General features: G+C 45.3%; 1 protein-coding gene across 1 annotated transcript; it reads left to right on the top strand.

Moving 5' to 3' along the window:
* Positions 1-12,678: 12,678 nt before the first annotated feature.
* LOC123054713 (putative HVA22-like protein g) lies at positions 12,679-16,430 on the top strand. The gene is made up of 4 exons (XM_044478546.1): positions 12,679-12,936; positions 13,037-13,217; positions 15,752-15,872; positions 15,985-16,430. The coding sequence occupies exons 1-4, from the start codon at positions 12,885-12,887 to the stop codon at positions 16,207-16,209; spliced, it is 579 nt and encodes a 192-aa protein (XP_044334481.1). The 5' UTR covers positions 12,679-12,884; the 3' UTR covers positions 16,210-16,430.
* Positions 16,431-24,350: the final 7,920 nt, after the last annotated feature.

The following is a 24,350-nucleotide window of genomic DNA, read 5'->3' on the forward strand; positions in this document are numbered from 1 at the left end:
AATTCATAGGATCTCGGCAAACACACCGCAAAAAGTATTACATCGAATTGATCTCCAAGAACATCGAGGAGAACTTTGTATTGAGAACCAAAGAGAGAGAAGAAGCCATCTAGCTAATAACTATGGACCCGAAGGTCTAAGGTAAACTACTCACACATCGTCGGAGAGGCTATGGTGTTGATGTAGAAGCCCTCCGTGATCGAATCCCCCTCCGGCAGATTGCCGGAAAAGGCTCCAGATGGGATCTCACGGGCACTTAAGGTTGCGGCGGTGGAAAAGTGGTTTCGTGGCTCTCCTGGATGTTTTTAGGGTACCAGGGTATATATAGGCGAAAGAAGTACATCGGTGGAGCTACGAGGGGCCCACGAGGGTGGGGGCGCGCCTACCCCCTGGGCACGCCCTCCTGCCTCGTGGGTTCCTCGTTGCTTCCTTGACCTCCACTCCAAGTCTCCTGGATTGCGTTTGTTCCAAAAAAATCCTCGCGAAGGTTTCGTTCCGTTTGGATTCCATTTGATATTCCTTTTCTCTGAAACACTGAAATAGGCAAAAAAATAGCAACTGGCACTAGGTCTCCGGTTAGTAGGTTAGTCCCAAAAAAATATAAAAGGGTATATTAAAGCCCATTAAACATCCAAAACAGATAATATAATAGCATGGAACAATCAAAAATTATAGATACATTGGAGACATATCACCGAGCACCAATGCCGGATTATATCCGAGCTCCAACGCCGGACTATATCCGAGCTCCAACCCCGGACTATATCCGAGGTGTCATAGATCACCTTGGCTTGAAAAGGTTAAGAAGGCTATCCGTGTTTAAGGCTGAAAAGTTCTCTATGGAACGAGCCATGCGAATCCGAGCTTTATGCCAGACCACTTCCGAGCTCCAACGATGGTCAGCGTCCGAGGTGTCGTAAACAACCTCAGTCTTTTAAAAGATTGAATGAATTCAGGCGAGCTTATTGCCGGAAATGCCCTCTAAGGAGCTAGCCACTAGCGCCCGAGCTTTTTGCCGGACTGCTTCCGAGGTGGTGCACCACCCCGACCGTGGGCTAGTTTTTTTGTGAATATTTTTGATTGGTGCAATTTATTCTCTGCCGAGATATATAGTCAGCATATGTATGTCCAGTAGCCCTCAAGGTGTGTGTCGGTCTAAAACCCGAGATGCACCTGAAGGAAAACATAGAAGTGCTAATCCTAGTAGCCCCTGAGACTCAGGTCGATTTGCAAAATCGGCCTGGCGATCAACTCCTAGCTTGGCAGCATACTTAGGAATAGAAACGTAGTGTAATATATTAGAAATAATGATCGGTGGACAGGCCCCTGAGAGAGGGTTGTGAGAAGTCGCCGTGATATATTAGCTTGATGCCGGATAAGTCCCAGATGGTACTTACTATTGTCCAAAGACGCGCTTGCCCATAGTTCAGTCATGCCGAACACTGAGCACTTTGAATTCTCTTCATTGAATAAGAAATGCAGTAGCCCCCGAGCCATTGGTCGGGTGGCAAAACCAGATCAGGGGATCGATAGGCCCCTTTAATATCTATAAATAATGAGCACGAAGCCCAGTAGCCCCCGAGCCTTAATGTGGGCACGTGTGGCCGAATTAAGGATCGATATCCGTTTGACAGAAAATCTTATTGTGTTTAACACAAACTTCTCGGAAAGAGAATAAAGATCTCTTAAAGGAGCTTAGAGTTGGTCGAAATCCAAGATCGCCAAGGTAGGCCCCAAGGGGTTTAAAAGATGGATTGCAGTAAATGGATTTTACTCGCAATTTTTATGTGTAATGATTCTATGTATCCAAGTACTTTACATCATTAATGCTCGGATCCGCATTGTACAACACTTTGTTGACCGACCATCGGCTTCAACCTCCTCGGCCAATAGCCGGGGAGTGTTTGTCCTACTTTATAAATCCTTTATGAGGGCAAAGATTTACGACCAACAAGGCAATCTGGCCATATGGTTTTATAAACAAAGGTATGCGGAGAGAATGTTATATTACTATGTAATGTAAAAAATATCTTCCAAAGAAAATAGTCCCACTATCGATTCCTTTCTTTGGGTTGTCATGCCGACCATGATCATGAAACTTCAGCTCCGATCAATGTGGGAGCAAAATATTGAGGATTTAGTTTGGGAAAGTTCCCGAACTATGTGGTCTTTAGCGAACCCAAATTTTCACTTCCGTCATTGCCGACCAATTATATCCTTTAAGATGGCTAGCTTTCGGCTTCACCCAGTCTGAGGTACTAACTGGATGACCCGGTAGTAACAATCACAGAGGTGCTCCCTTTACCGCCTAGCCGAACAATCGGGAATGTAGGGGTAAGCACAGGAGCCAGGCAACCCAGCTTGGCCAAAATCTTAAGTCAAATTAATGCATATGTATGGCTTTATAACGATGATTACGGAAGGTAGCCCTTGTATATTAAATAAAAATTTCGATGATGTGTTTATTTTGACTCCGTTGCGACCGTTTATCAGTTGAAAGTGGCCCATCGTCGGCTTCCACCCCCTTGTAGATGCTACGCAGGGTGTTTCCGTAATAACGAAACAATCCTTAGCCGATGTCTCGGTGCTCGAAGGCGGTTGTGTTAGCGGAAACAAGGCAATCATATATGCAGACTTTATAATTTTCACTTAGTCAGAGGAGCTTAAAGTTGGGAGGCCAGTTACTAGCCTCCGGTTAGTGTTCGGCGACAGCTGTGGTCAAGCCGTAAACACTTCGCCAATGTTATGAATGGCCTGTCATTTAACACGGGGTGAACTCTATCAATCTTATAGTTTAACACAGTCATCGGATCGCTGACCAGTTTGCGCTTATTGTGACAGTTAGTTTTCGGCTTTCTCCACTGAGGCGCTTAATCATGCGAGATGGAGGCACAATCGCAGTGGTTCTCCCTTTGCACACCTAGCTGAACAAAGCGGAACTTAGGAGGCGAGCACAGGAGCCGGGCAACCCAACTATTGACCGAAGACACAATTCGAAACCGATGCATATATAGCAATATCCGAGAATGTTTTTGCCGAATCTCTAAAGGTGTCCGGCGTTGCACTGCGAGACTTATGCTGGAAACACACAAATAGTTTAAAAAGTGCCATAGGCTTGGAAAACCAAAAAACTTCAGTAAAAACTTGACGTCCGAACTAGACCAAGTGTTCGGTGCCAATCCGAAAATTGGTCTTAGAAAAAAAATTATGCTTCTGTCGTGCTTTAACATGACACATCCTATCTCAAGACTTCAAGCGGGTCAGCCTACGGCTTCAACCTCCTATCCCGAAGACGGAGTACTTCTCGTTAGGCCAATTTAGCAAACTAAACTCTAGCGGCTATGAGAGAGAAATTAGACTCCCCGGCTATTGACCACACACTCGCGTCGAAAAAAGGAGTGATAGAAAAAGACTTTGCAACGAAGAAGAAGAACACTTATTATAAAACAGCTCACATAAATTTAAGAGCCCCCAGTTAACAGGGGAAATGAAGTGTTTTTAATCAAACAACGTTGGTGAGCATGGTCGAACCGAACACAAATTAAAAAATTAAAACTTTGAGCATGAAAGCGACTTAGCTGGTTAATGTGTTCGGCGTTAATGACGTGGTCCGAGCTTGATGCGGGACAAGGTCCCAGCCCCCAAGCCGGTCCCGAGGTGGCGGAGCGAAGAGCTCGGCACTCTGAAGTGGCGACGTAGCATGACCAATGTGGCGAGGTGTAACCCCCAGTCCGACTGAGGCGACGGAGCAGGCGGGCAGTATGATGCCGAATTCTTCGGCGTGGGTTAATAAAGTGATGATGAAGTCCCTGATCTAGCCGAGGTGACGTGGTATGCCGGTACGTCGTGGTGACATCGCTGCCCAACCCAGATCATTTGCCTGTGCACAGAAAATAGTGCAAGCCAGAGATAATAGTAATAATAATAAATTAAAAATAATCATAGCATAACAAATAATTTATGCAAAGTGAGTAATAAAAGATATATGGCCCGTGTGCCGAACACTCGATGAGGTAGTGCTCTCTCAGCGATGTCAAAGTCCCCGAGGCAACCGAACATGTCGGTATGGCAGTTTGACCAACAAGGTGATCACGCGAGCCGATTTATGCCGATTGGGACGACAATGTCGGCTTGCCGAAGTGACTGCGTGACGCAATCGAAGTCGATTACCTGCACACATAGAATAGTGCAAGCCAGTAAAAATAAAAAATCTTCTACTTAAATCATTTAAGTGAAGTAAAAAATTGAGTAAATATGGCCTGGGCGACAAGGTCAGCCCGGCGGAGCGGCAACACGGAAAAGCCGACACAGGGATGCGTGTCGAAGCGACACCACGACTTGGTCGACACAGGCGGGATGACGACTTCGGCTTGCCGAGGTGTTAGCGCGGCCCAACCTAAATAGATTGCCTACACAAACAAAGTAGTACAACAAGAAATAATAGTAATGAAAGAAAAAAGGTGCATAATTAATTTATCGAAGTGAAAAAGTTTGGTAAATATGGCCTGAGCGCTGAGGCTAGCTCGACGGCGCGATGGCGTTTATGGCACGGCGATGTCGACGAAGGTCGGCCTGCCCAGGTGACAAGGAGGAGCTGGCCATACCGACGCTAGGTACAACGTCGGTAGAATTTCTCTGCCAAAATGATGCAGTACACGCCAATAGAAAATATTTTGTGTATAATAGTGCTAGACGAATAATTTGGAAATATAAAACCTGAACGCCAGCAGCGACGACTGTAGCAGACCGAAGCAAATGAACAACCTGATCCGTGCCGAACATGCTGCGAAGCCAGTCCTCGATATGCTTAGTAGCACTTTTATTCTGCGCATTTGTCAGAAAAAGTCGAAGAGAACCAGTGGTCGACTACGTAGGTACTGAATTAAAAAAGAAAAATAAGCAAATCTCCCTGTTATGTGGTCGAGGTCATTATCTTCACGTCATTGCTATGGCAATACCAAGAAAAACATGTGCCACTCCTATTACGTGGACACAAGCAGTCCTAGTAATACTAGGCGTACTTGCACGTGGAAAGTGCATAAAAGGAAGATGATTAGCGAAAAGCATATATTGCCTTGTAATTATAAGCAGGTCACACCGCCGATGAGTTGTGTAGGAAGGATTGCTTGTCAAGCTCTTGCGAAATTTGGACTAAATAATGAAGGAAAGAGAAACAATGATCGGATCTCCCTGTGACTGCGCTGAGCCGAACTATTGTCGGCATCACATGCATGTTGTGTACAGTACTACGTCATCTCCTCGTCTGGTTCACCGCCGTTTGGATTGTTTTTTTATCGTTGATCTTGACGAGGTGTCTGTCGGTCGGCGCACGGCAAACCGGGCTGTCGAGAAGATAGCTAGGTTGGAGCGGCGCGAAGGAACTCTCTTAACGATGAGCCGAACTTATCAAGGCAAGCTCGCACAATGATCCGACCTAAAAAATTAGGAAACAATTAGTATCATGCGTTCTTTGATAAGTACGTATCCAAAGACAAACTGCTTATTTAAGTAGTCTATTTCCTCAAGGCTTATAATTTAATAAGGAAGAGATACGATTAAATAAGGTAGAAAGAGAGAGAGAAGTTAAATCTCCCTGGTGATCTCCTAGTGCCCATAGTGATTTTAGAGGGAAGAAAACTTAGCCATGTGCTCGGTGCTCCACGTGAAGTAGTAGTACTAGTTATCCGAACTAGTACTAGTGCGTAATCCAAGTGGTGGTCAGGGACTCAGGGTGCTCCCCGATCGGTCCACCTCGAGACCTGGAGTGCTAGCATGCCCCGGCTCTTCTTGCGTAGAGTAGCAGCAAACGCGTACGCGCATAAGACAACTTTTGATGGCCGTAGCTCAATCGATCTAATCATCTGCGGTCTTCATGTGGACAGCAGACGTACGGCGGCCGCCGCCACAGATCAAATCAGATCGGTAAGATTGATTCCGGATGAACCTGCGAACAGGAAATAGCACGACGGACCAACAGAAAACGTTCTCACGCAGATTAAACTGTGAGAAATATCTCTAATTTTTAGAAAAACAACACCTGATTCGTGCCGCCAATGCGGATGAAGACGACTCATCGAACCGTGACGATCGCCTAGCAGGCTTTCAATGAAAGCACCATTGTCGGTGTCAAAACCGGCAGATCTCGGGGTAGGGGGTCCCGAGTTGTGGATTCTCGGATCAATGGTAACAGGAACGAAGGAGACGATGGTTTACCCAGGTTCGGGCCTTTTGATGGAGGTAAAACCCTACGTCCTGCTCTTGCTTATATTGATGGAGTATCAAGTACAGAGTTGATCTACCTCGAGATTATACGTTGTGATCTAAACCCTATGGGTATGATGATTGATGTCATAATGATCTAGCCTATCCCCATCAACTAGCCCGACCTCGGCTAATATAATGTACCAGAGGCCTAGGATAACAAGAGATCTAGTCGAATACGCCGGTAGAGAGGACTCCTTGTCTTGATTACCAAGTCTTGTGGAATCTTCCTCGTGTATACATCGGTTGTCCGAACTGGCCCATGAGCAAACGGCCATGGGGGTCCTCGGCCCATCCAACTAATCGGGAGACGACATGCTGAGTACCCCCTAGTCTAGGACACCGTCACTCTCCTCTGCCGAGCGCGCTCAGTAAGAGGCGGAGGAGGAGGAGCCTACCGACGAGCTGGGCAACCACAGCTAATGCAGCATCAGCGACGCTCACCTCGAATGCCCTCTGCCGCTCAAGACGACCCCTCTCGAAGCGGTGGTTCTCCTCGTGGATCTCCTGATTCCTCGCCTCTGAGGCGCCGTGTGCCGCGGCCACGGCGGCTGAGGCTCTTTGCGTGCTCGACGCGGCGCTCCTCCTCCTCCCGCAGAAACTCGGTGTAGTGCGCAAGGTCGCTGACACACGTGCGGGCATCCACCTCCGCCTCCCACCTTCGGGCGGCGGTGGCGGAGCAGGTGATGACCCCGGCGGTTAACGGTGGGCTGGCGGCCGACGACGGGGTGGCGGCCACGACCACCACCTCCCGCCTTCAGGGCGCGGTGGCGGAGCGGGTGATGGCCACATTGGCCGGCAGTGGGGTGGCGGCCACGACAGCCACCTCCCGCCTTCGGGCCGTGGCGACAGAGCGGGCGTTGGCCCTGGCTTTCAACGGTGGTGTGGCGGCAACGGCGGCCGGCAACAGCTGCCTACGGGTACCGGCGGCGGAGCGTGTGGTGGGTGTTCGACGCACACCCAACAGGGACGCCACGCGCACTACACTACGCCGGGGACTGCACCGCCGCTGGGTGTAGCCTCCCAGCTGGAGCTGTCCTCTGATGACGGCGGAGTGGCTGAGCGACAATGATGGACCGGTGCCATTGGCGATTGTGGGATAAGCAGACAAGATAAGCTACAGGGATGGAGGGGAAAATGCAACGCAGGACTCGCCGGCTGTGAGGGTTTTTTATAGCAGGCCGGTAAGCATTGGGGTTTTGGGGGATTTCACCGAGTCGGGCGGGAAGCTTGCGCGGAAACCTGCAAGGTTGCACGGGAACGGGCTCACCGACGATTCATTGGTGCCATCGTTTGGCAAAAAGAACGCCCCCGCGCGCTCCGCAAGCTTGCGCCGTAAGCCGTCTGCGGCAGCGGGGTGACAAGACGTGCGAGAGGAGGAAGAAAGACCACGTACACATACGGATAATAAAAAAATGTTTGCGATTTAATTACCTACTATAACACCGTCCTGGTTTATAAGTATGATTTAGCTAATAAAATACGAATGCATGTCGCCAAAGATTATATAGTTGGATTTGTATTTGAACATAGTTTCCAATTATATAATTTTTAAAATATGCATTAACATTTTGTTGGTTAAATTGATGGGCAAAGTATGGCATGGAATATAAAGGAGACTATAGACTAGATGGAGGTGGTACCACACAGCCGCTCTCTACGCAGCGACGCAACTGTCGGCCGGCTTTGTAGACGACCATTTCCTGCATGTTCAACTGCTCTAAGTGGGTGGTTGCTTGCGGTTAAGGCGGCCGCGACGCGCTCTGCTCGCATCCCGCCACGCGCGCTCTACTCTCGCGTCCCTACGGGTGCTCTGCCCTCGTCCCTCCACGCGCGCTGCCAGTGTTTGGGGCCGGCGCACGATCAGGCACGTTCATGTGCAAGCGGTTGCGCCGGGCGCGGCGCGACGATGCAGTTACCCGCTGCAAAAACTGCCATGCGGACGCGCCGACAATCCACGCCGCTCGGCCCCCTTTTATTCCCGCAGCCATTTACCTTCATCTCTCATCTCACACGACACAATAAGCACACCCACGAGGACACATACAGAGAGGACATCCAGCGGTTCCAATGGCGCTCCCCGTGGCTCCAATGGCGCTCCCAGCGGGCGACGACGACAACTGTGGGCAGTTCACCATGCATCACGTAGTGGACACCCACGTGAGGGGCAAGGCCCTCTCGGTGGTGTACACGAATGATCCGGTCTCAGTGGAGAGCTCCATCCAAACTATGGAGTAGTTCCTTGCCGAGGACAAGTACCGAGTGGTCGGCTTCGACCTCGAGTACACCATCGGTCGTGCCGGGCACGATCAGAAGGTTGCCGTCGCCCAGTTGTGCGTGCGACATGACGTCCTCGTCTACCACTTCCACCTTGCCACAAGGCCTTGCGAGCGTTTCTCCAGGTTTATCAATAGCTCCGACTACAGTTTTGCTACGGTGGACACCACCAACAATCTAAAAGCGATCAAGGTTTTGGACTTGAAATGCCCGAATCTTGTCAACATCTAGCACCACTACAAGGTCTGGGGCAGCGACAAAAACAAACTGAACCCCTGGTTGACCTCGCCTCGGCCATCATCGACCCTACTACGCGAAGATGAATGAAGAGAGCAATAAGGATAAGAACGCCTGGCACAGTGTGTGGCATAAGAAACTGGATGAACAACATGTCAAGTACGCGGCCATGGACGCATACACAAGCTACGAGATGTACAGGCGGATCGTTGACATGAGGAACTGTCTTCTTCTTCCTGACAAAGACGAGGGATCGAGCCACATAGCAGTGGCGGGAGCGTCACAATAAGTAGATGACTAGACGATTGTTTCTCCTACTTTAGAATGCATGCAATTGTTTATTGAGGTGTGTGCGAATGATCTGTATAGTCACTTATGTAATTGGATGTTTATTTCAGTTATATATATACATATACATGTTATTCTACTATAGACAGAGCAATTCACACGGCTTATTAGCAATCGTCTATGTTATTATTGGTCTTCGCACACATTTTCAGATTACGGACCTGTTTGCCACGTATCACACACATCTTGTTCAGTTGAACCATTTACATTGTGTTGCCTAATCACACACAGTTCATCCTAGTGAACCGTATGTTGTATACCGCACACGCCTTCATCTGGCTGCCCGTTTCTTTGTGCCTCCTCATCCCAAAAAGTTAATTGAGCTGAACCGTATGCCCTGCATCGCACACGCAACTAAATTCTGAACCATGTTTGATGCATATGTCATCGCAAACGTTTTGCACCTTTTTTGACATTTTTTACACCATCGTTTGCGATTATGGCATCGCACACAGTTTCATCGAAGGGTCTCTGATCGTGGTGTCGCGTTTGGACCATCCTGCAGTAGTGCAATACTATTAAAAGGGGATGAGGTGTTGCTTAATGGCTTGCTTGCTCAAAATGCTTAGTGATATGCTCCAAAAGCCCTCAACCACTTTCTCATATCCACATATGTCTAACCAAAAGTCAAACTCAGCCCCACCGATTTGATCTATCCTGCGCCACCGAGTTCATTTGACATAGCCACAGCCAGAAACCCTAGTCAGTTCGGTCTCACCGAGATGGGATTGCAAACTCTCTGTTTCCCTTCATAACGTTTCGGTCTAACCGAGATGAGCGATCGGTCCCACCGATATCGCAATGCAAACTCTTTGTTTCCCCTTCGTAACGTTTCGGTCTCACCGAAATGAGCGATTCGGTCCCACCGAGTTTGCCTGACCAACTCTCTGTTTGCCTATTACAGGAATCGGTCTTACCGAGTTTATGTGATCAGTCTCACCGAGATTACGTTATGCCCTAACCCTAATGAAAACGGTCCCACCGAGATAACATGTCGGTCCCACCAAAAAGCCTAACGTTCACATTTTGAACTAAATCGGTCTGACCGAGTTTTCTGATTCGGTCCAACGAGTTTGGTAAATTATGTGTAACAGTTAGATTTTTTGTGGAGGCTATATATATCCCTCCACCCACTCTTCATTCCTGGAGAGAGCCATGAGAACGTGCCTACACTTCCAGCATACATTTTCTGAGAGAGAACCACCTACTCATGTGTTGAGACCAAGATAATCCATTACAACCACATGAATCTTGATCTCTAGTCTTCCCCAAGTTGCTTTCCACTCAAATCTTCATTCCACCAAATTCAAATCCATGAGAGAGAGTTGAGTGTTGGGGAGACTATCATTTGAAGCACAAGAGCAAGGAGTTCATCATCAACACACCATCTATTACCTTTTGAAGAGTGATGTCTCCTAGATTGGTTAGGTGTCATTTGGGATCCTCCGTCAAGATTGTGGAGTTGAACCAAGGAGTTTGTAAGGGCAAGGAGATCTACTTCGTGAAGATCTACCCTAGTGAGGCAAGTCCTTCGTGGGCGCTGGCCATGGTGGGATAGATAAGGTTGCTTCTTCGTGGACCCTTCGTGGGTGGAGCCCTCCGTGGACTCGCGCAACCGTTACCCTTCGTGGGTTGAAGTCTCCATCAACATGGATGTACTATAGCACCACCTATCGGAACTACGCCAAAAATCTCCATGTCTACATTGCGCTTGCTCCCTCCAAACTCCTCCCTTTACCTTCATATGCAAATGTTTTACATTCCGCTGCTATACTCTTAGACTTGCATGTGTAGGTTGATTGGTTGACTTGTGCTATGTTGCTAAAATCTGCCAAGACTTAAAATTGGGAAAATGATAGATTTTTATTTGGTCAAGTAGTCTAATCACCCCCCTCTAGACATACTTTCGATCCTACAAGTGGTATCAGAGCTTTGGTCTCAATTTGCCTTGATTTCCATAGCTTTTGGTGATCATAGCCTTGGTTTCACAACCTAGGAGAGTATGGCTTCTAGCGAGGGAAGTTACCACCGTAGAGGTCCTTACTTTGATGGTACTAATTTTGCTAGTTGGAAGCATAAGATGAAAATGAATATTCTTGGACATAACCCCGCCGTTGGCTATTGTGTGTATTGGCTTGCAAGGTGAATTCTTTGATGGGAAAGAACCAAACCGTGAAGCTACCGCGGAAGAGTTGAAGATGATGCAATACAATGCTCAAGCTTCCGATATCCTCTTCAACAGATTGTGCCCCGAAGAATTCAACAAAATAAGCCGTCTTGAGAATGCAAAGGAAGTTTGGGTGTAGCGACCCGACCTCAGACGGTCAAGTCTCTATGCTGAAGTGTCATCCCTGGATCGGTATGCCGACACACACAGTACTCGAGGATTTATAACAGAGGTAAATCACATGTATAAAAATAACGTAAATACTATTACCTCAATCCATATAGCGGAAGTAACAACAAGGTTGGGGAGTTCCCAAGAACATCAACGGTAAAGTTGAGTGTAGACATCGTAACCCTAACGTATCACTTACTCGTCGTAAGAATTCTGCAACATGAGACGTTGCAGCCATGTAGGTCAGTACATTGAATGTACTGGCAAATTCACACCATAGGATAATGATGAATAATAGCTATCACTACATGCATATTTGGCTGGTGGAGGCTCTAAGTTTTTTGCATAAAGCCAATTTTTCCCTACAACAAAGGAATAAATTTTATTTTTCTACCAAATTGAATTACCCATATTGAGAAGGTATATCCCTAACTCAATCCCAAAAATCATTAATAACCCAACAACTTCATTAAATAGAGTGATGATATCAACCAATAATTCAAATACAAGATATTCAAAATTGTCCATAACCAGGGACATGATATTCGTGAATAGTTTGTACACTCTGCGGAGGTTTGAGAAACGGATGATCGAGACACAATCGTTCCGAAGAGGTCCCCTTAACTGATAGATAGGCCGGTACACCTACAATTCCCCTACATCTGCTAGCCTATCATGGAAAGGTTCCCCACAATATGGCATGTGGCTGCATACGAAAGTTTCTAGCATGAATAATCTTATGATCCCTTTAAGCCTGGGTGGCATTCCATAGGATGATCACACGGGTACCCGGGATCTCCTAGGACAACACTGGATTCCTCAGGTGCCCACAACCAATCCACCCAGATGTGTATTAAAATAGCCACCTTAAGTTTCCCTTAGTTAAATTACTCTCGCAACTTTCATGATCCTCACAAACCAATCCCCCACTACTAGGAAAAAGCTTATACACAGGCGCTTACTAGTAGCGCGGGTTTATACCCCTCGCTACTGCTACTTACTAGTAGCACGGGTTTTTACCCCTCGCTACTATTAAGTTGATAGTAGTAGCGCGGGTTTTTAACCCTCGTTACTACTAAGCGGTCTCTACTGTGCTCCCCGGGACATGCCATAGTAGTAGCAAGTGTTATAAACCTGCGCTACTACTTTGTGAATAGCTGTAGCGCAGGTCAGATGTCCATGCTACTAGTATATTCCCACACCACCCATCCCCGATCCACCCCACCAACCGTCCCACTCCACCCACCACTGTTTGTCTCAAAACAAGAAAAAACACCCAACACCCAACCCTCGATCCAGATCCCCTCCACCGCCGGCCTCCCTTCCACCTCCTCTCTTCTCCCAACCCACTTGCCGCCGGTGAGTACTAGCACATAGAGGGACAGGAGCCTCCTCCCTCTCCTCCCCCGCCCCGCCGATCGTAATGGCCGCCACGCACCACCGCCCCCTCCACGCCCTCCTCGGCGGCGGCGCAGGTACGCACTCACGCACCCTCGCCAACACCTCCTCTGCTCTCTCCGATTCCGTCGATCTACGAGACTCACTACTGACCCTGCCCCGCCGCTGCTTGCCCAGTCGCCGACCTGCTCCTCTGGAGGCGGAGGAACACCTCCGCGGCAGCCGTTGCGGGCGCCACGCTCTTCTGGTTCCTCTTCGAGCGCGCCGTGTACAGCCTCGCGTCGGTCCTCTCCAACGCCGTCCTCCTCCTCGTCGACATCCTCTTCTTCTGGGCCAAGTCCGCCTCGCTGCTCAACAGGTCCGTCCCTGCGTTTACTCCCCACTTTGCTCTGCCTGGCGGCCGGCCTGCCCTGCTACTCCAGTCCAGAGTAGGAGCAGCTCTCGTTCGAGATCTGATCCAGAACTAAACTGCTCCCCTGTCTTGCTATGGTCGTACGCTCTGTGTCTACTGACGAGTATCGAATACAGATTAGGACCAAAATCGGAGTAGGTTCAGTGACGCAAATGTTGTATCACTTTGTCCAAACTAAAGTCATCCAGTCGGTTTGCTACAATTTATATTACTATACTTCGGAAGTGTTGTAGAATTTGGGCCTGAGCACTTTGGAGTTTGGCTGTAGTTTGAGATTAATCTTTGGGAGATGTTAGAGTCTGTAGTTTTTCAAAGCAAAGACTAAGGCCTAGTTTGGCAACACAGTTTTAAGAAAACTGTAGTAATTCGACAAGCAATTGCGTTTGGCAAAAGACTGTAGTTTTTCTCTGTTTTGGGAAAACAGCCTATGTGTTTGGCAAGTGCTATTTTACCATAGTTTTGACTCATTGCACCAATCTCAGCTACAATCAATTAGATGATCTATGTGTAGAAACACCCGCCCAATGCTGTGTACGAGTGTGCTTCAACCACGAATTGATCTACTCCACGAGCGAGCTTCGTTCGAGTCATGTGTAATGGGTAGACAATGACCAGATATGAGGGTACAAGATTGCTAGAAAAGTAACACGTGCCCAGCCGCCGCCGCCGGCAGCCATAGAAGGACTAATTGCCTAACTGAAACACTAATAATCAGAAGATAGATTGAACTTCGTTTAACGGATATACAACATATTGAATTATTTTCTATTTGGTCTAATTGATATAATCATGTCTAATAGAGTTCACAATCTTTACTTTGAAAATCTGTAGCTAGACGTTAGAACTGTTGACATGCAAATAATTAACTAACTGCATGTCATACTTGAATTACAGGTTTTTTGTTTTCGTCACTCCTTTGTTATATGGAATAAGACTTCATGCTTAGCATTATTTATTATAACACATTCATATAAGATTTTCTTGCCACTGTAAGTAGGAAGTTAATTTTTTTGGTCTGTTTTTTTCTGCGGGGATTTTGGTCTGTTTTCTAATGGTATATATGATCTTTCAGTCACAGCACCAGTATTTTAGAACTAAAGCTCCCCCCTAATTAAAATGCATAAACGTGTTTTCTTTCATGATGTTTCAGTCACTGTCTTCGAAACACTAGAAAATATCTGTCGACAAACTTCTTCATGGAACTAATATTTTTATGCTAATGACAAATTGGATTTATAATCTTTAACCTCAAATCTTTATATGATTTTAGTTACTACCATATCTGCTCTTGCAGGTCTACTAGAGTATCCACTTCTGAAGATATTGAATTGATTCATCACTCCATGTTTTTCTGGGTCGTTTAATTATCACCCTGTTGCCACAAAACCATGGCATTCTAGAAAATGTAAGTATAGTAGATTGCTCACAAGGAGATGAGAGAATTCAAGTGCCACTTTTAGAGATGTATTATGAGATTGATCCACTGCATCATTTCGTCATACAAATTTGTTTGTTCTTATATGTGCCTTCGGACTAGCTATTTCCATATCAGGTTTTAGGAATTTATGAGGAGTTCTGTAATTTGGAGTTCTCCTAACTTTGAACACTGCATTGGGCGCTAATTAAGTGTACAACACAGAGGCTAATGCTCATAAAAAAAATCCTACATGAACTTATTTCCTTGAGTAACCGGATCTGTGCATGTCTTACAAAGATATATCTAGGTGCAATGATATTCACAACTTAGCAGCCTTTGCACAAGTAAAGTTTCAGAAGATAGTTCACTCATATGAGCTTACAATTTTTCCTACAAAGCATGGCATTTCTAATCACATTCAAACCAAACTAGAATTTTATATTTATATATCACAAGTGGGAACGGGTAATCTGGAGTTAATATATTGTATCATTTCATAAATTTTTATTATTCTCAAAGTTTAATTCCTAGCCTGTGCAGCAGCATGGGTTGCTGACTAGTATACTGTAATTATGATGTGTAGGTCTCTTAGCATGTACTGCATCAAGGGGTTAAGCACAGTAGTTTTGGGTTTCTACAGTTCCAAGGGGATTCAGAGTTCCACCTCTGAGTATTTGGATCTTATCTAACCATGCTCTGAGATTTAGATGTGTTGGGGAATGGGGATTGCTAGTTCCTGCTGGGTAATCAGAATAATGTTTGGGTTTTCCTCAAGGATGTCAGACACTATTTATAGTATGTTAAATGCAGACAATGCTGTTGATTTATGAGAATTATTTATTTACCTAGTGGATCCCCAATTGTATATTTGCCCCTATCAATGCAAATGCTGAGCCATGTTCCACTTTTACTGCTCTACATTATATTTTCACTGCCTGAAGGGGTTAGTATGCTCCTTGTCTTTTTCACTGATTGTCTTTTTATCGACATGCACCGCATTATATTTTCGTGTCATTCTTCTGAAGAATCTGAAGTTTCTGAACCTCTGTTGGTAATGCTGCAGGGTTCTGGTGGCGATGCCGACGGTCGTCGAGAGGTTCGTGGACTGGACGGTGTCGTGGCTGCCGATGTACGAAGAGGCGAAGCTGCTGCTCGTCATCTACCTCTGGCACCCCAGCACACGGGTAAGCAGTCGATCAGGCACCCCGAGCCTGAGAGATGATCAACATTTCAGATAGACTTGATTCGGTATGTGGCCAATTCTGAATCTGAATCTTAATGGTGTTCGGATTTCAGGGTGCGGGGCACGTGTACGATGGCTTCCTCCATCCGCTGGTGGCGTGGCACGAGGCCGACATCGACCGGGGCCTGCTTGAGCTGAGGGCGAGGGCGAAGGACGTGACGGCGTCACAACTCAAGGCGGCGGCTGTCATCGGTCAAGTGTGGCTCGGCGAGGCTGCCCGCTGTGTTTCGTCGCAGCTGCAGGCCGCGAGATCAGGCCGGGAAGGTGCCACGCATTGACGAGTGAGCCAATTTTTGGATCGGACCATGACAACGTGTCTCAGTCTCTGACGTCTAGAAGTAGTTTTAAAGTTTTGAATTTGCATGGCAAGAACCACTTACGTAGGTAGCTGACACGCACAACATTGTGTTTACACTCTTACTTATGTAAAAGATATGAATTATACACAAGTTGCCTCTACAATGAGGAACTGTGATAGTAAGATACGGCAATTGTGTGATAGAATGGAATTGATTCATTTTTTTTTTAATTTCTAATAAGTTAGTAGCGTGGGAAAAAACTGCTCGCTAACTGCTCGCTGATAGACACAGCTACTACTAATTCGTTAGTAGTAGCGCGAGTATGAAATATCAGTAGCGTGGGTGGCACACGCTATTAGTAGCGCGGGTTTAACCCACGCTACTACTAACTATTAGCTGTAGCGCGATACTAGGAGCGCGGGTACCCGCGCTGCTATTAGTCATTTACTCACACTGCTAGTAGCCTTTTTTCTAGTAGTGCCCGTCTACGAGCATGGCTAAGCAATAAGTAACAAAGCGTATATCCCCGGGGTGATCAAAGGTAATAGGTTCCTACCTCATCAACTACATAGCAATACCCACATATTCCCAATCTTACTCATGCAATCTTTGAGGGTGAAACTAATGCATAAAAACTGGGTATGAAAAATATGATCAAAGTGTGAACTTGCCTTGTATTGTTGATAGTTCGCACTCATAATGCCTAATAGTTCTACTCGTCACACTCCGATCAATCTATCGTAAGCAAGCAATTATAATCACACATAGCAATCACTCAAAAGATCCAAAAGAACGAAGAAAACACTTTGGAAAAAGTCGAAAATAGGCAAACAACTCTTGCAAACAGAAAAACAATTTTCAACAGTATTAAAATTATGTGGATTAGTTCTTAACAGAAAGTTTAGGTCAAGAGCTTCAATTAACAAAAAGAATCACTTAAATCGGAGTTATAGAACTCTAGTTATGATCAAAAGAAGTTCAAATTCATATCTGTTTGAAACCAAATTTTAAACTTTAAAAAACATGTTTAAGTTGATTATCTGGACAGAGGAGATCATAACAAAGAAATTGGCATTGGTTTCATTGGATTTGGATAAGCGAGCAAAAAGTTGTGAGAGTTTAAAGATCAGGGGCTAATTTGTAAGAAAAATAATTACAGATAGGTCCCTGGCAGAAAACTAAAATAAAAAGAAAAACCTAAGGAACGAACGTTCACTACAGAACCTAATCCGACAAAAACTGTTCGCTACAGAACCCTAACTAACGAACGCTCGCAAAATAAACTAACTAAAAATAATAAACAGGCTAAAAAGAAAAACCGAAACAAAAACCGAGTCGGGGCGGCGGTTTTATACCGGTTCGGCGGGAAAAACCGGCGGTGGCGACGGTTAGCGGATCGGCGGGTGGCGGCGGCGCGGCGATGCGGCGCGGCGAGCGGTGACTAGCGACGGCGCGGGGCAGGGCGATGCGGCGCAGGCGGCGGCAGGCGAGGCGCGGCTGCAGCGGCGACTGCAAGCGGCGAGGCAGTGGCAGCGGTGCGGCGGCGAGATGCGGCAGCGGTGAGCGATGGGAGGAGGCAGCGGGGCGGCGTCTTGGGCATGGGGGCGACGGGCGCTGTGAGTACGCAGGACTCCGGCGAGTCCGAGCTGGGCACGGGAGCGAAGGCGGTCGCGCGTTGGGCTGTGGCCTGGCTGGAGCTGGGCCGGCCCAGTAGGCGGAAGAGAAGTTTTTTTAAATAATTTTACAAACAACAAAAATATAATAAAACGATATAAAAATAAAAATATACTATGGGCATATAATATATCAAAATTTTCAGAAAAATATTTTCTACAACATGAACATTTTTCTAGCGTCAAATAAAATCCACAAAAATTTAAATAAAGCAAGGAGTGCTACTGGTTCATTTAAAAATCAAATAAAAATATTTTAAAGTATCAAAATAATTTCAAATTTATTCCTCTCCAATTTTCTAATGTAGGGAATCATTTTACCCTATTTTCCATATATTTTATTTTTGGAGAAAAAATAATTTGAATAAAACCCAAATAACTCCAAATTGAAAATAATTTCAAAAGGGACTTTAAATTTGATTCTTTTAAACTTCCAACTCATATTTCATATGATTTGAAGATGTCATTTTATCTTCTCTCTTGAAAATCATTGAGTTGCATAAAGTTTCCGAATTTGAAATATTTCCAAATGAAACTCAAATCTTTTGAAAACCCTTTTCATTATTTAAATGGAAGAAGTCATATCATCTTCACTCTAGGGTTTTGTGATGAAATGAATTTGAATTCCTGGATATCATAAAAGCAAGATTAAAGTTTGGGAAAGTCCTTTTATTCCCTCTCATTTAACTTTTTCAAAAAGTTTCAAATTTCACTCAATTTCACACAGGCAACCACACCATAATCAAACAATCAATCAAAACTATTTATTTAATATAACATTCCAAAATTTAGAATTTTGGGATGTTACATTGAGATACTTTAATTGATATGCACGAGGGTACCGAATCCGTCAAGGAATCCAAATTGGATGTGCTTCAAAGTCAACTTGACAAGTTCAAAATGAAGGATGGTGAAGGTGTTGCTGAAATGTACTCTAGGCTTGCTCTCATCACAAATGAGATTGCCGGCTTAGGAAGTGAAGAGATGACCGATAGATTCATCATCAAGAAGATCCTAAGAGCCTTGGATGGAAAATATGATACCGTGTGCACATTGATCCAAATGATGCCCAATTATAAAGATCTCAAGCCAACGAAAGTCATTGGAAGAACTGTTGCTCATGAGATGTCACTCAAGGATAAGGAAGAGCTTCACAACAAGTCGAGTGGTGCTTACAAAGCCTCATGTGATACTCCTACATCATCAAGTGAGAAACAAACCTTCAATGAGGAATTGAGCCTAATGGTGAAGAACTTCAACAAGAGTAGAAGCAATGAAATAAGTTCCAAGTCAAGGTCCTACAATGACAAAAGATCCTCAAGTCATGAGAGTAATTGTTACAATTGTGGAAGACCCGGACACTACTCCAATGAGTGTACGGCCCCCTACAAAAGAAAAGAAGATTCACCCAAAAGAAGAAGTAGAAGAGAAGAATCACCTCCAAGGGAGAGAAGGAGTAGAGATGATCGCTATGAACGAAGAACCTCTCACAGAATCAAGGATTCGGAAAGGAAGGACAAATCATCAGAGGGCTACACAAAACGAAGACATCAAGCTCACGTTGGTGAATGGGTATCCGGCTCCGACTTCGACCATCACCCCGAGAGAAGTTAGCACTCCGACTCTGAATATACCCAAGATGAAGGTGTTGCCGTCTAGCACTTGTATCAAACAACTCCTACGACATAGTTGACTCACCAAATGAAGGAATTGGAAGATGCTTCATGGCTAAAGGCCCAAAGGTATCACACCTCAAGTATGTTGATTTCAATAGTGATGAAGATGATTTGCTAGGTGATGATGATTTACTTGTTGACAACTCTAGTGATGAAAACTATGATGAACTTGCTATTAATCATGCTAATCAAGATAAAACGAATGACGATGATAAGAAGGAGATTGAGCGTCTAACTAAAGAACTAAACACTCTTAAGTTAGCTCATGAAATTACCTTAGAAGATCATCGAGAACTTTTAAAGACTCATGAGAAGCTACGCTTTGAAAAGCTCAACCTTGAGCAAGAGCATGGGTTCTTAAAGGCAATCAATGACGATCTTCGTAAGAAAAGTTCTTCTTAAATTGCCAAGCGTTTACTCTTGTCTACTTACATGCCACAAGTAAAATCTAGCAACAAGAGTAAGAAAGATTCTTCTTCTAGTAGTAACAATAATCATGCTAAATCCAATGTTGTTGCTTCTAGTAGTTCTCTTGATTCCACTAATGATTCTCTTAGCCAAGTTACACTTGAGCAAGAAAATAGCTTATTGAAGGGAATTATAGAGAAAGGTGTTTACAAGAGCCTTGCTGGGAGTAAGCAATTTGAGTAAATTGTATGCAAGCAAGGATGTCAATGGAAGAATCAAGGAATTGGTTTTGAACGGAAGTTCAATGCCAATGGAGTTGAGTGGGAAGAAGATCAATACCCCAAGACGAAGTTTGTTCCTCAACAAGAGAAGTATGATCCTACTTCTTTCCAAGGGACACAAGCTCAAGATGATCTTCCACCACAAGACCACAAGCAAAAAGGCAAGGAGAAGCTTCAAGAGGAGATTGATGCATTTGAAGAAACTCCTAAGGCCTTGGTCAAGTGGGTTCCCAAGACTACATCAAGTTCTACTTCGTCAAGTACGACTACAACTCCAAGGATTCCCATCAAGATGATGTGGATCCCGAAGAAGAAGAACTAGAGAGTTCTTGAGGCTGACTCCGCCAACATACTTCACTCATATCATTTTGGCAAGGAAAAGTGCAAACAACTTCCATATCTTGCACTAGTTCAAGGAGTCACAAACCCTCTTGTTGGTAAGACAAGGGAGAAGGTAACCTAATGCTTTCATGGACATCATCTTGTGTGAACATCACTCTATGTCTATGGATATCCTTGTTTGTTCCTTGTGGGACTAACCCGTGTAGGTATTGAAAGTGGAACTTACTCCAATGGATTGCCCCAAATGATCTACATCAACATTGAGCATCCACATCTTCAACATCTACATGAAGTCATCATCGACAAAACCCAAGGTTAGTTTATCCCTCTTAGGGGGGATATCACATCTAGGGGGAGCTTTACTCAAATCAATTGAGCTAAAGCAACTCTAATGGTGTGAACACAACAATGCTTTATGTAAAAGTGGTAACCCCACTTTTGCTTAAACGATGAGTATGACCTATGAGCAAATGTTCTTATTTGACTCCTAAGTCAATATACTCATATATAGATGACCTAGTCATCGCCAATTTCTTGATAGATGCTAGAGTGTTTGTGCATGCTTTGCCACATGTTTCATTTGCCATTTTATTGTGTGAGCATGTTGATTGCATATTTTACTCATTCGAGGACATCCATTTGTTGCTTTCATTGTTTCGTTTTTTTCTCTTTTGGCAAATGGATGGACAAGAATGCCTAAGAACTTCCTCTGGCTATTTGTGCTTTTCTCGTCTCAAACTCTATTCATGCTACATCACAAAGTTTGATCAAGTCAGATTCGAACCACTTTGTGTGAGGAGCACTCGGAGTCCCCGATTTGTCATAGACTTAAAACTTCCAAAACCTCTTTGTGCATTTCGGTCTGACCAATTCATCCACTTCGGTCATACCGAGTTCACTGAGTTGATCTAGGTTTTCAATGTCGGTGCAACCGATTAGAACCTTTCGGTCACACCAAGTTGCAGTAACCGCTTGCGATTCTGCATCTCGGTGTCACCGAGTTGTTCCACTCGGTCACACCGACAGGGTTAGGATATATATACCAACGGGTGAGATTTTGGAAATTTCTTCAAAACCCTCCATCCCGCGAGTGTCCCGCTCTACCGCCTCGGGTCTCCGGATCGTCTTCTCCTCGCCATCGACCTCCCGCCGCTGGTCTCCGTCGCCGTCAACGGGTTTCAACCCTGCCGTTTTCGCCGTAGTGAACTCACCACCAAACTAGGGTATGAGTTCGACCTTTTGTGCTAATTCCTTACTCCGATTCTTATCACAATGCAATGCCATGTTCTATACCACGTATGAGATCAATCTATCCAGAGAAAACCTCCATTAGATTAGGTTTGATTCGAAAATTTAGGGTTAGGTTTCTGTCGAACTCATCTCGGACCGGCCGAATTGTGGAAATCGGTCTCACCGATTTGGCTTAGGCCATAGCACTTGCAATTTTCGGTCTGACCGAAAGTTGCAAATCGGTGTGACCGAGTTCGACTCTCTGTGAACCCTAGCAATCTTGGAGTCACCGAACTGTGTCTCGGTCTGATCGAGTTCACTAGTTTAGACTCCAACAGTTGCTTCGGTGTCACCGAGTTTAACAAATCGGTAGCTCCGAAATGCTTTCTGTGGAAAACTAAAACTAAGTTTTTGACTCATTTGTTTTGCAAAAACTCTGCACTTTGTGATGCTCATCCACTCTATCTCATCTATATCTATTCACAGGGTCTGCTGTCAGTTTGCCTTGCCAGTATGTCTGACCAGAGTGATAGCCAGGACAAATTAGAAGAGCAAGTGAACATGAGTGAGGGCACTAGTCCCTCTAGCAGCTATGATGAAGGCATCAGGAGCACTCCAAGCAATTTGCCCAAGGCAGCCACTAGGACAAGGAAGAAGAGAACCTCAGACTCAGAGGATGAGGACTATGTGGCCACTGAGGAAGAAGTCAGCTCCAAGAAAAAGGTGCTGAAGAAGGAATATGCTGCAGCTGCATCCACCAAGCCAGGATTGCACAAGAAGGCGCCAGCCAAGAGAGTTCCAATGTCAAAGGCCAGGGCCTCCACTCAGGAAACTATGGAGTTCACTCTTGAACCAAAAGAGGATGGTGAAGGCAAGAACAGGAAAGAGAGGTTCAAGAAGACCACTGCCAGAGTCATTGGGAGATCTTCTATAATAAGAGATTCATCTGAAGAAGAAGAAGAGGAAGAGGATGCTGCACCAGCACCCAAGTCCCAAAAGCTGATGGGGGATGCTATTAAGTCTGGGGCTGCTGCTTCAAAGCCCAAGACTGCCCCCAAAGCTGCTACTCAAGGTCCAAAACCTACTAAGCCCAAGAGGAGCACAAGGAAAATTCCAGCTGTAGAGAAGAACAAGGCCCCATTGCCTGAGCTTGAAGAAGAAGATGCTGAAGCCCAAGTGCTAAGGAAACTTAAACCAAAGATTCCAGATCATGATGACAGCCATCCAGTGGCAGAAGATATGAGCATCAGGAAGGATGCTGGTCTGAGACTTTGGAGAAAGAGTGATCCCTATGCTGTGAGGAGGAGGACTACAGTGGACTACAGGTTCCACACCAAAGAACAACAAGATTTCTATGAAACCATTCTGCTTGACAAGAAGCCCATAGTTTGTGACATGAAGTGGGTAGACTGGAAGTACATTGATGAGAATCAAGATCATTTTCCAGGTGTGCATGAGAGCTTCACAGCTTGTGGTGTTCACAAGTTTGTGGGTCAGAAGCTGACAAAATGGAATGATGAACTCATCATGCAATTCTACTCTACAGCTCATTTTTATCCAGATGGTAGAATTGTATGGATGTCAGAGGGTACAAGGTACCAATCAACTGTTGATGAGTGGGCAGAACTGATAAATGCTCCTGAAGAGCATGAAGATGACTTGGATATCTATGCCAAGAAGAAGAAAGACCACAACTCTATGGCCAACATGTACAAAGAGATCCCTGACAAAGCTTTGGATACACATAGAGTTGGATCTGTTCATTACTTGTTGTCTGGTCTAGCTAAAATCAACACTATATTGAGGCATACTCTGTTGCCTAAATCTGGAGGTCACAAGATGATCAGAGGCCATTCAATCAACTTGCTGCAGATATTTGATGTGCCTCAGAAATTCAAAGTTATGAGCCTGATTGTTGAAACAATCAAGAGGACTGCTGCAGATCAGAAGAGATCTTGTGGGTATGCTCCACATATTCAGGTGCTCATCAACTCCAAGATGGGCACATGCACCTGTTTGTTGGATAAGGAGCACCTACCCCTAAGACCAGAATTTGAGGACAATACTATTGTGATGAATGAAGAAGATCCCACATCTGTGCATGCACAAGAGAAGAGAGAGAAGGCAAAGGCTGAGAAAGCTGCAAAGATGCCAAGTGTTGAAGAGGCAGCTTAGGTATTTCTGAAGAGCAAGCAAGATCAGCTTGCATATCTGATTCAAGCAACTTTGAGGATTGAGAAGGACTTGGTCACCCTGACTCAAAATCAGGAGAGCTTGGAGAGGATCATTGAGACAAAATTCTATGATCTTGATATGAAAGTGACTGAGATGCAGCCAGCTATTGAGCAGCTCCAGGAGGAAGCGGAGGAGAAGAAAGGGCAGGCTACTATAGATGCCTTTCAGAGAGTGCCAAGAGGTCAGAGGTCTGCTACAGTGCCCATAGCTGACACTAGGTCAACTACATCAGCACCAGCAACTACATCTTCAGTGCCACCTCCGGTTGCCACTCC

Source organism: Triticum aestivum, chromosome 2D (assembly GCF_018294505.1).
Source record: "Triticum aestivum cultivar Chinese Spring chromosome 2D, IWGSC CS RefSeq v2.1, whole genome shotgun sequence".
NCBI classification, from domain to species: Eukaryota; Viridiplantae; Streptophyta; class Magnoliopsida; order Poales; family Poaceae; genus Triticum; species Triticum aestivum.

What these genes read in the sequence shown, in the direction of transcription:
- LOC123054713 (XM_044478546.1), top strand. Translation starts at nt 12,885, where the DNA reads ATGGCCGCCACGCACCACCGCCCCCTCCACGCCCTCCTCGGCGGCGGC. An exon ending in CCTCCTCGGCGGCGGCGCAG is followed by an intron (nt 12,937 to 13,036) that starts GTACGCACTCAC and finishes CTGCTTGCCCAG; the next exon opens with TCGCCGACCTGCTCCTCTGG. An exon ending in TCTGGCACCCCAGCACACGG is followed by an intron (nt 15,873 to 15,984) that starts GTAAGCAGTCGA and finishes TTCGGATTTCAG; the next exon opens with GGTGCGGGGCACGTGTACGA.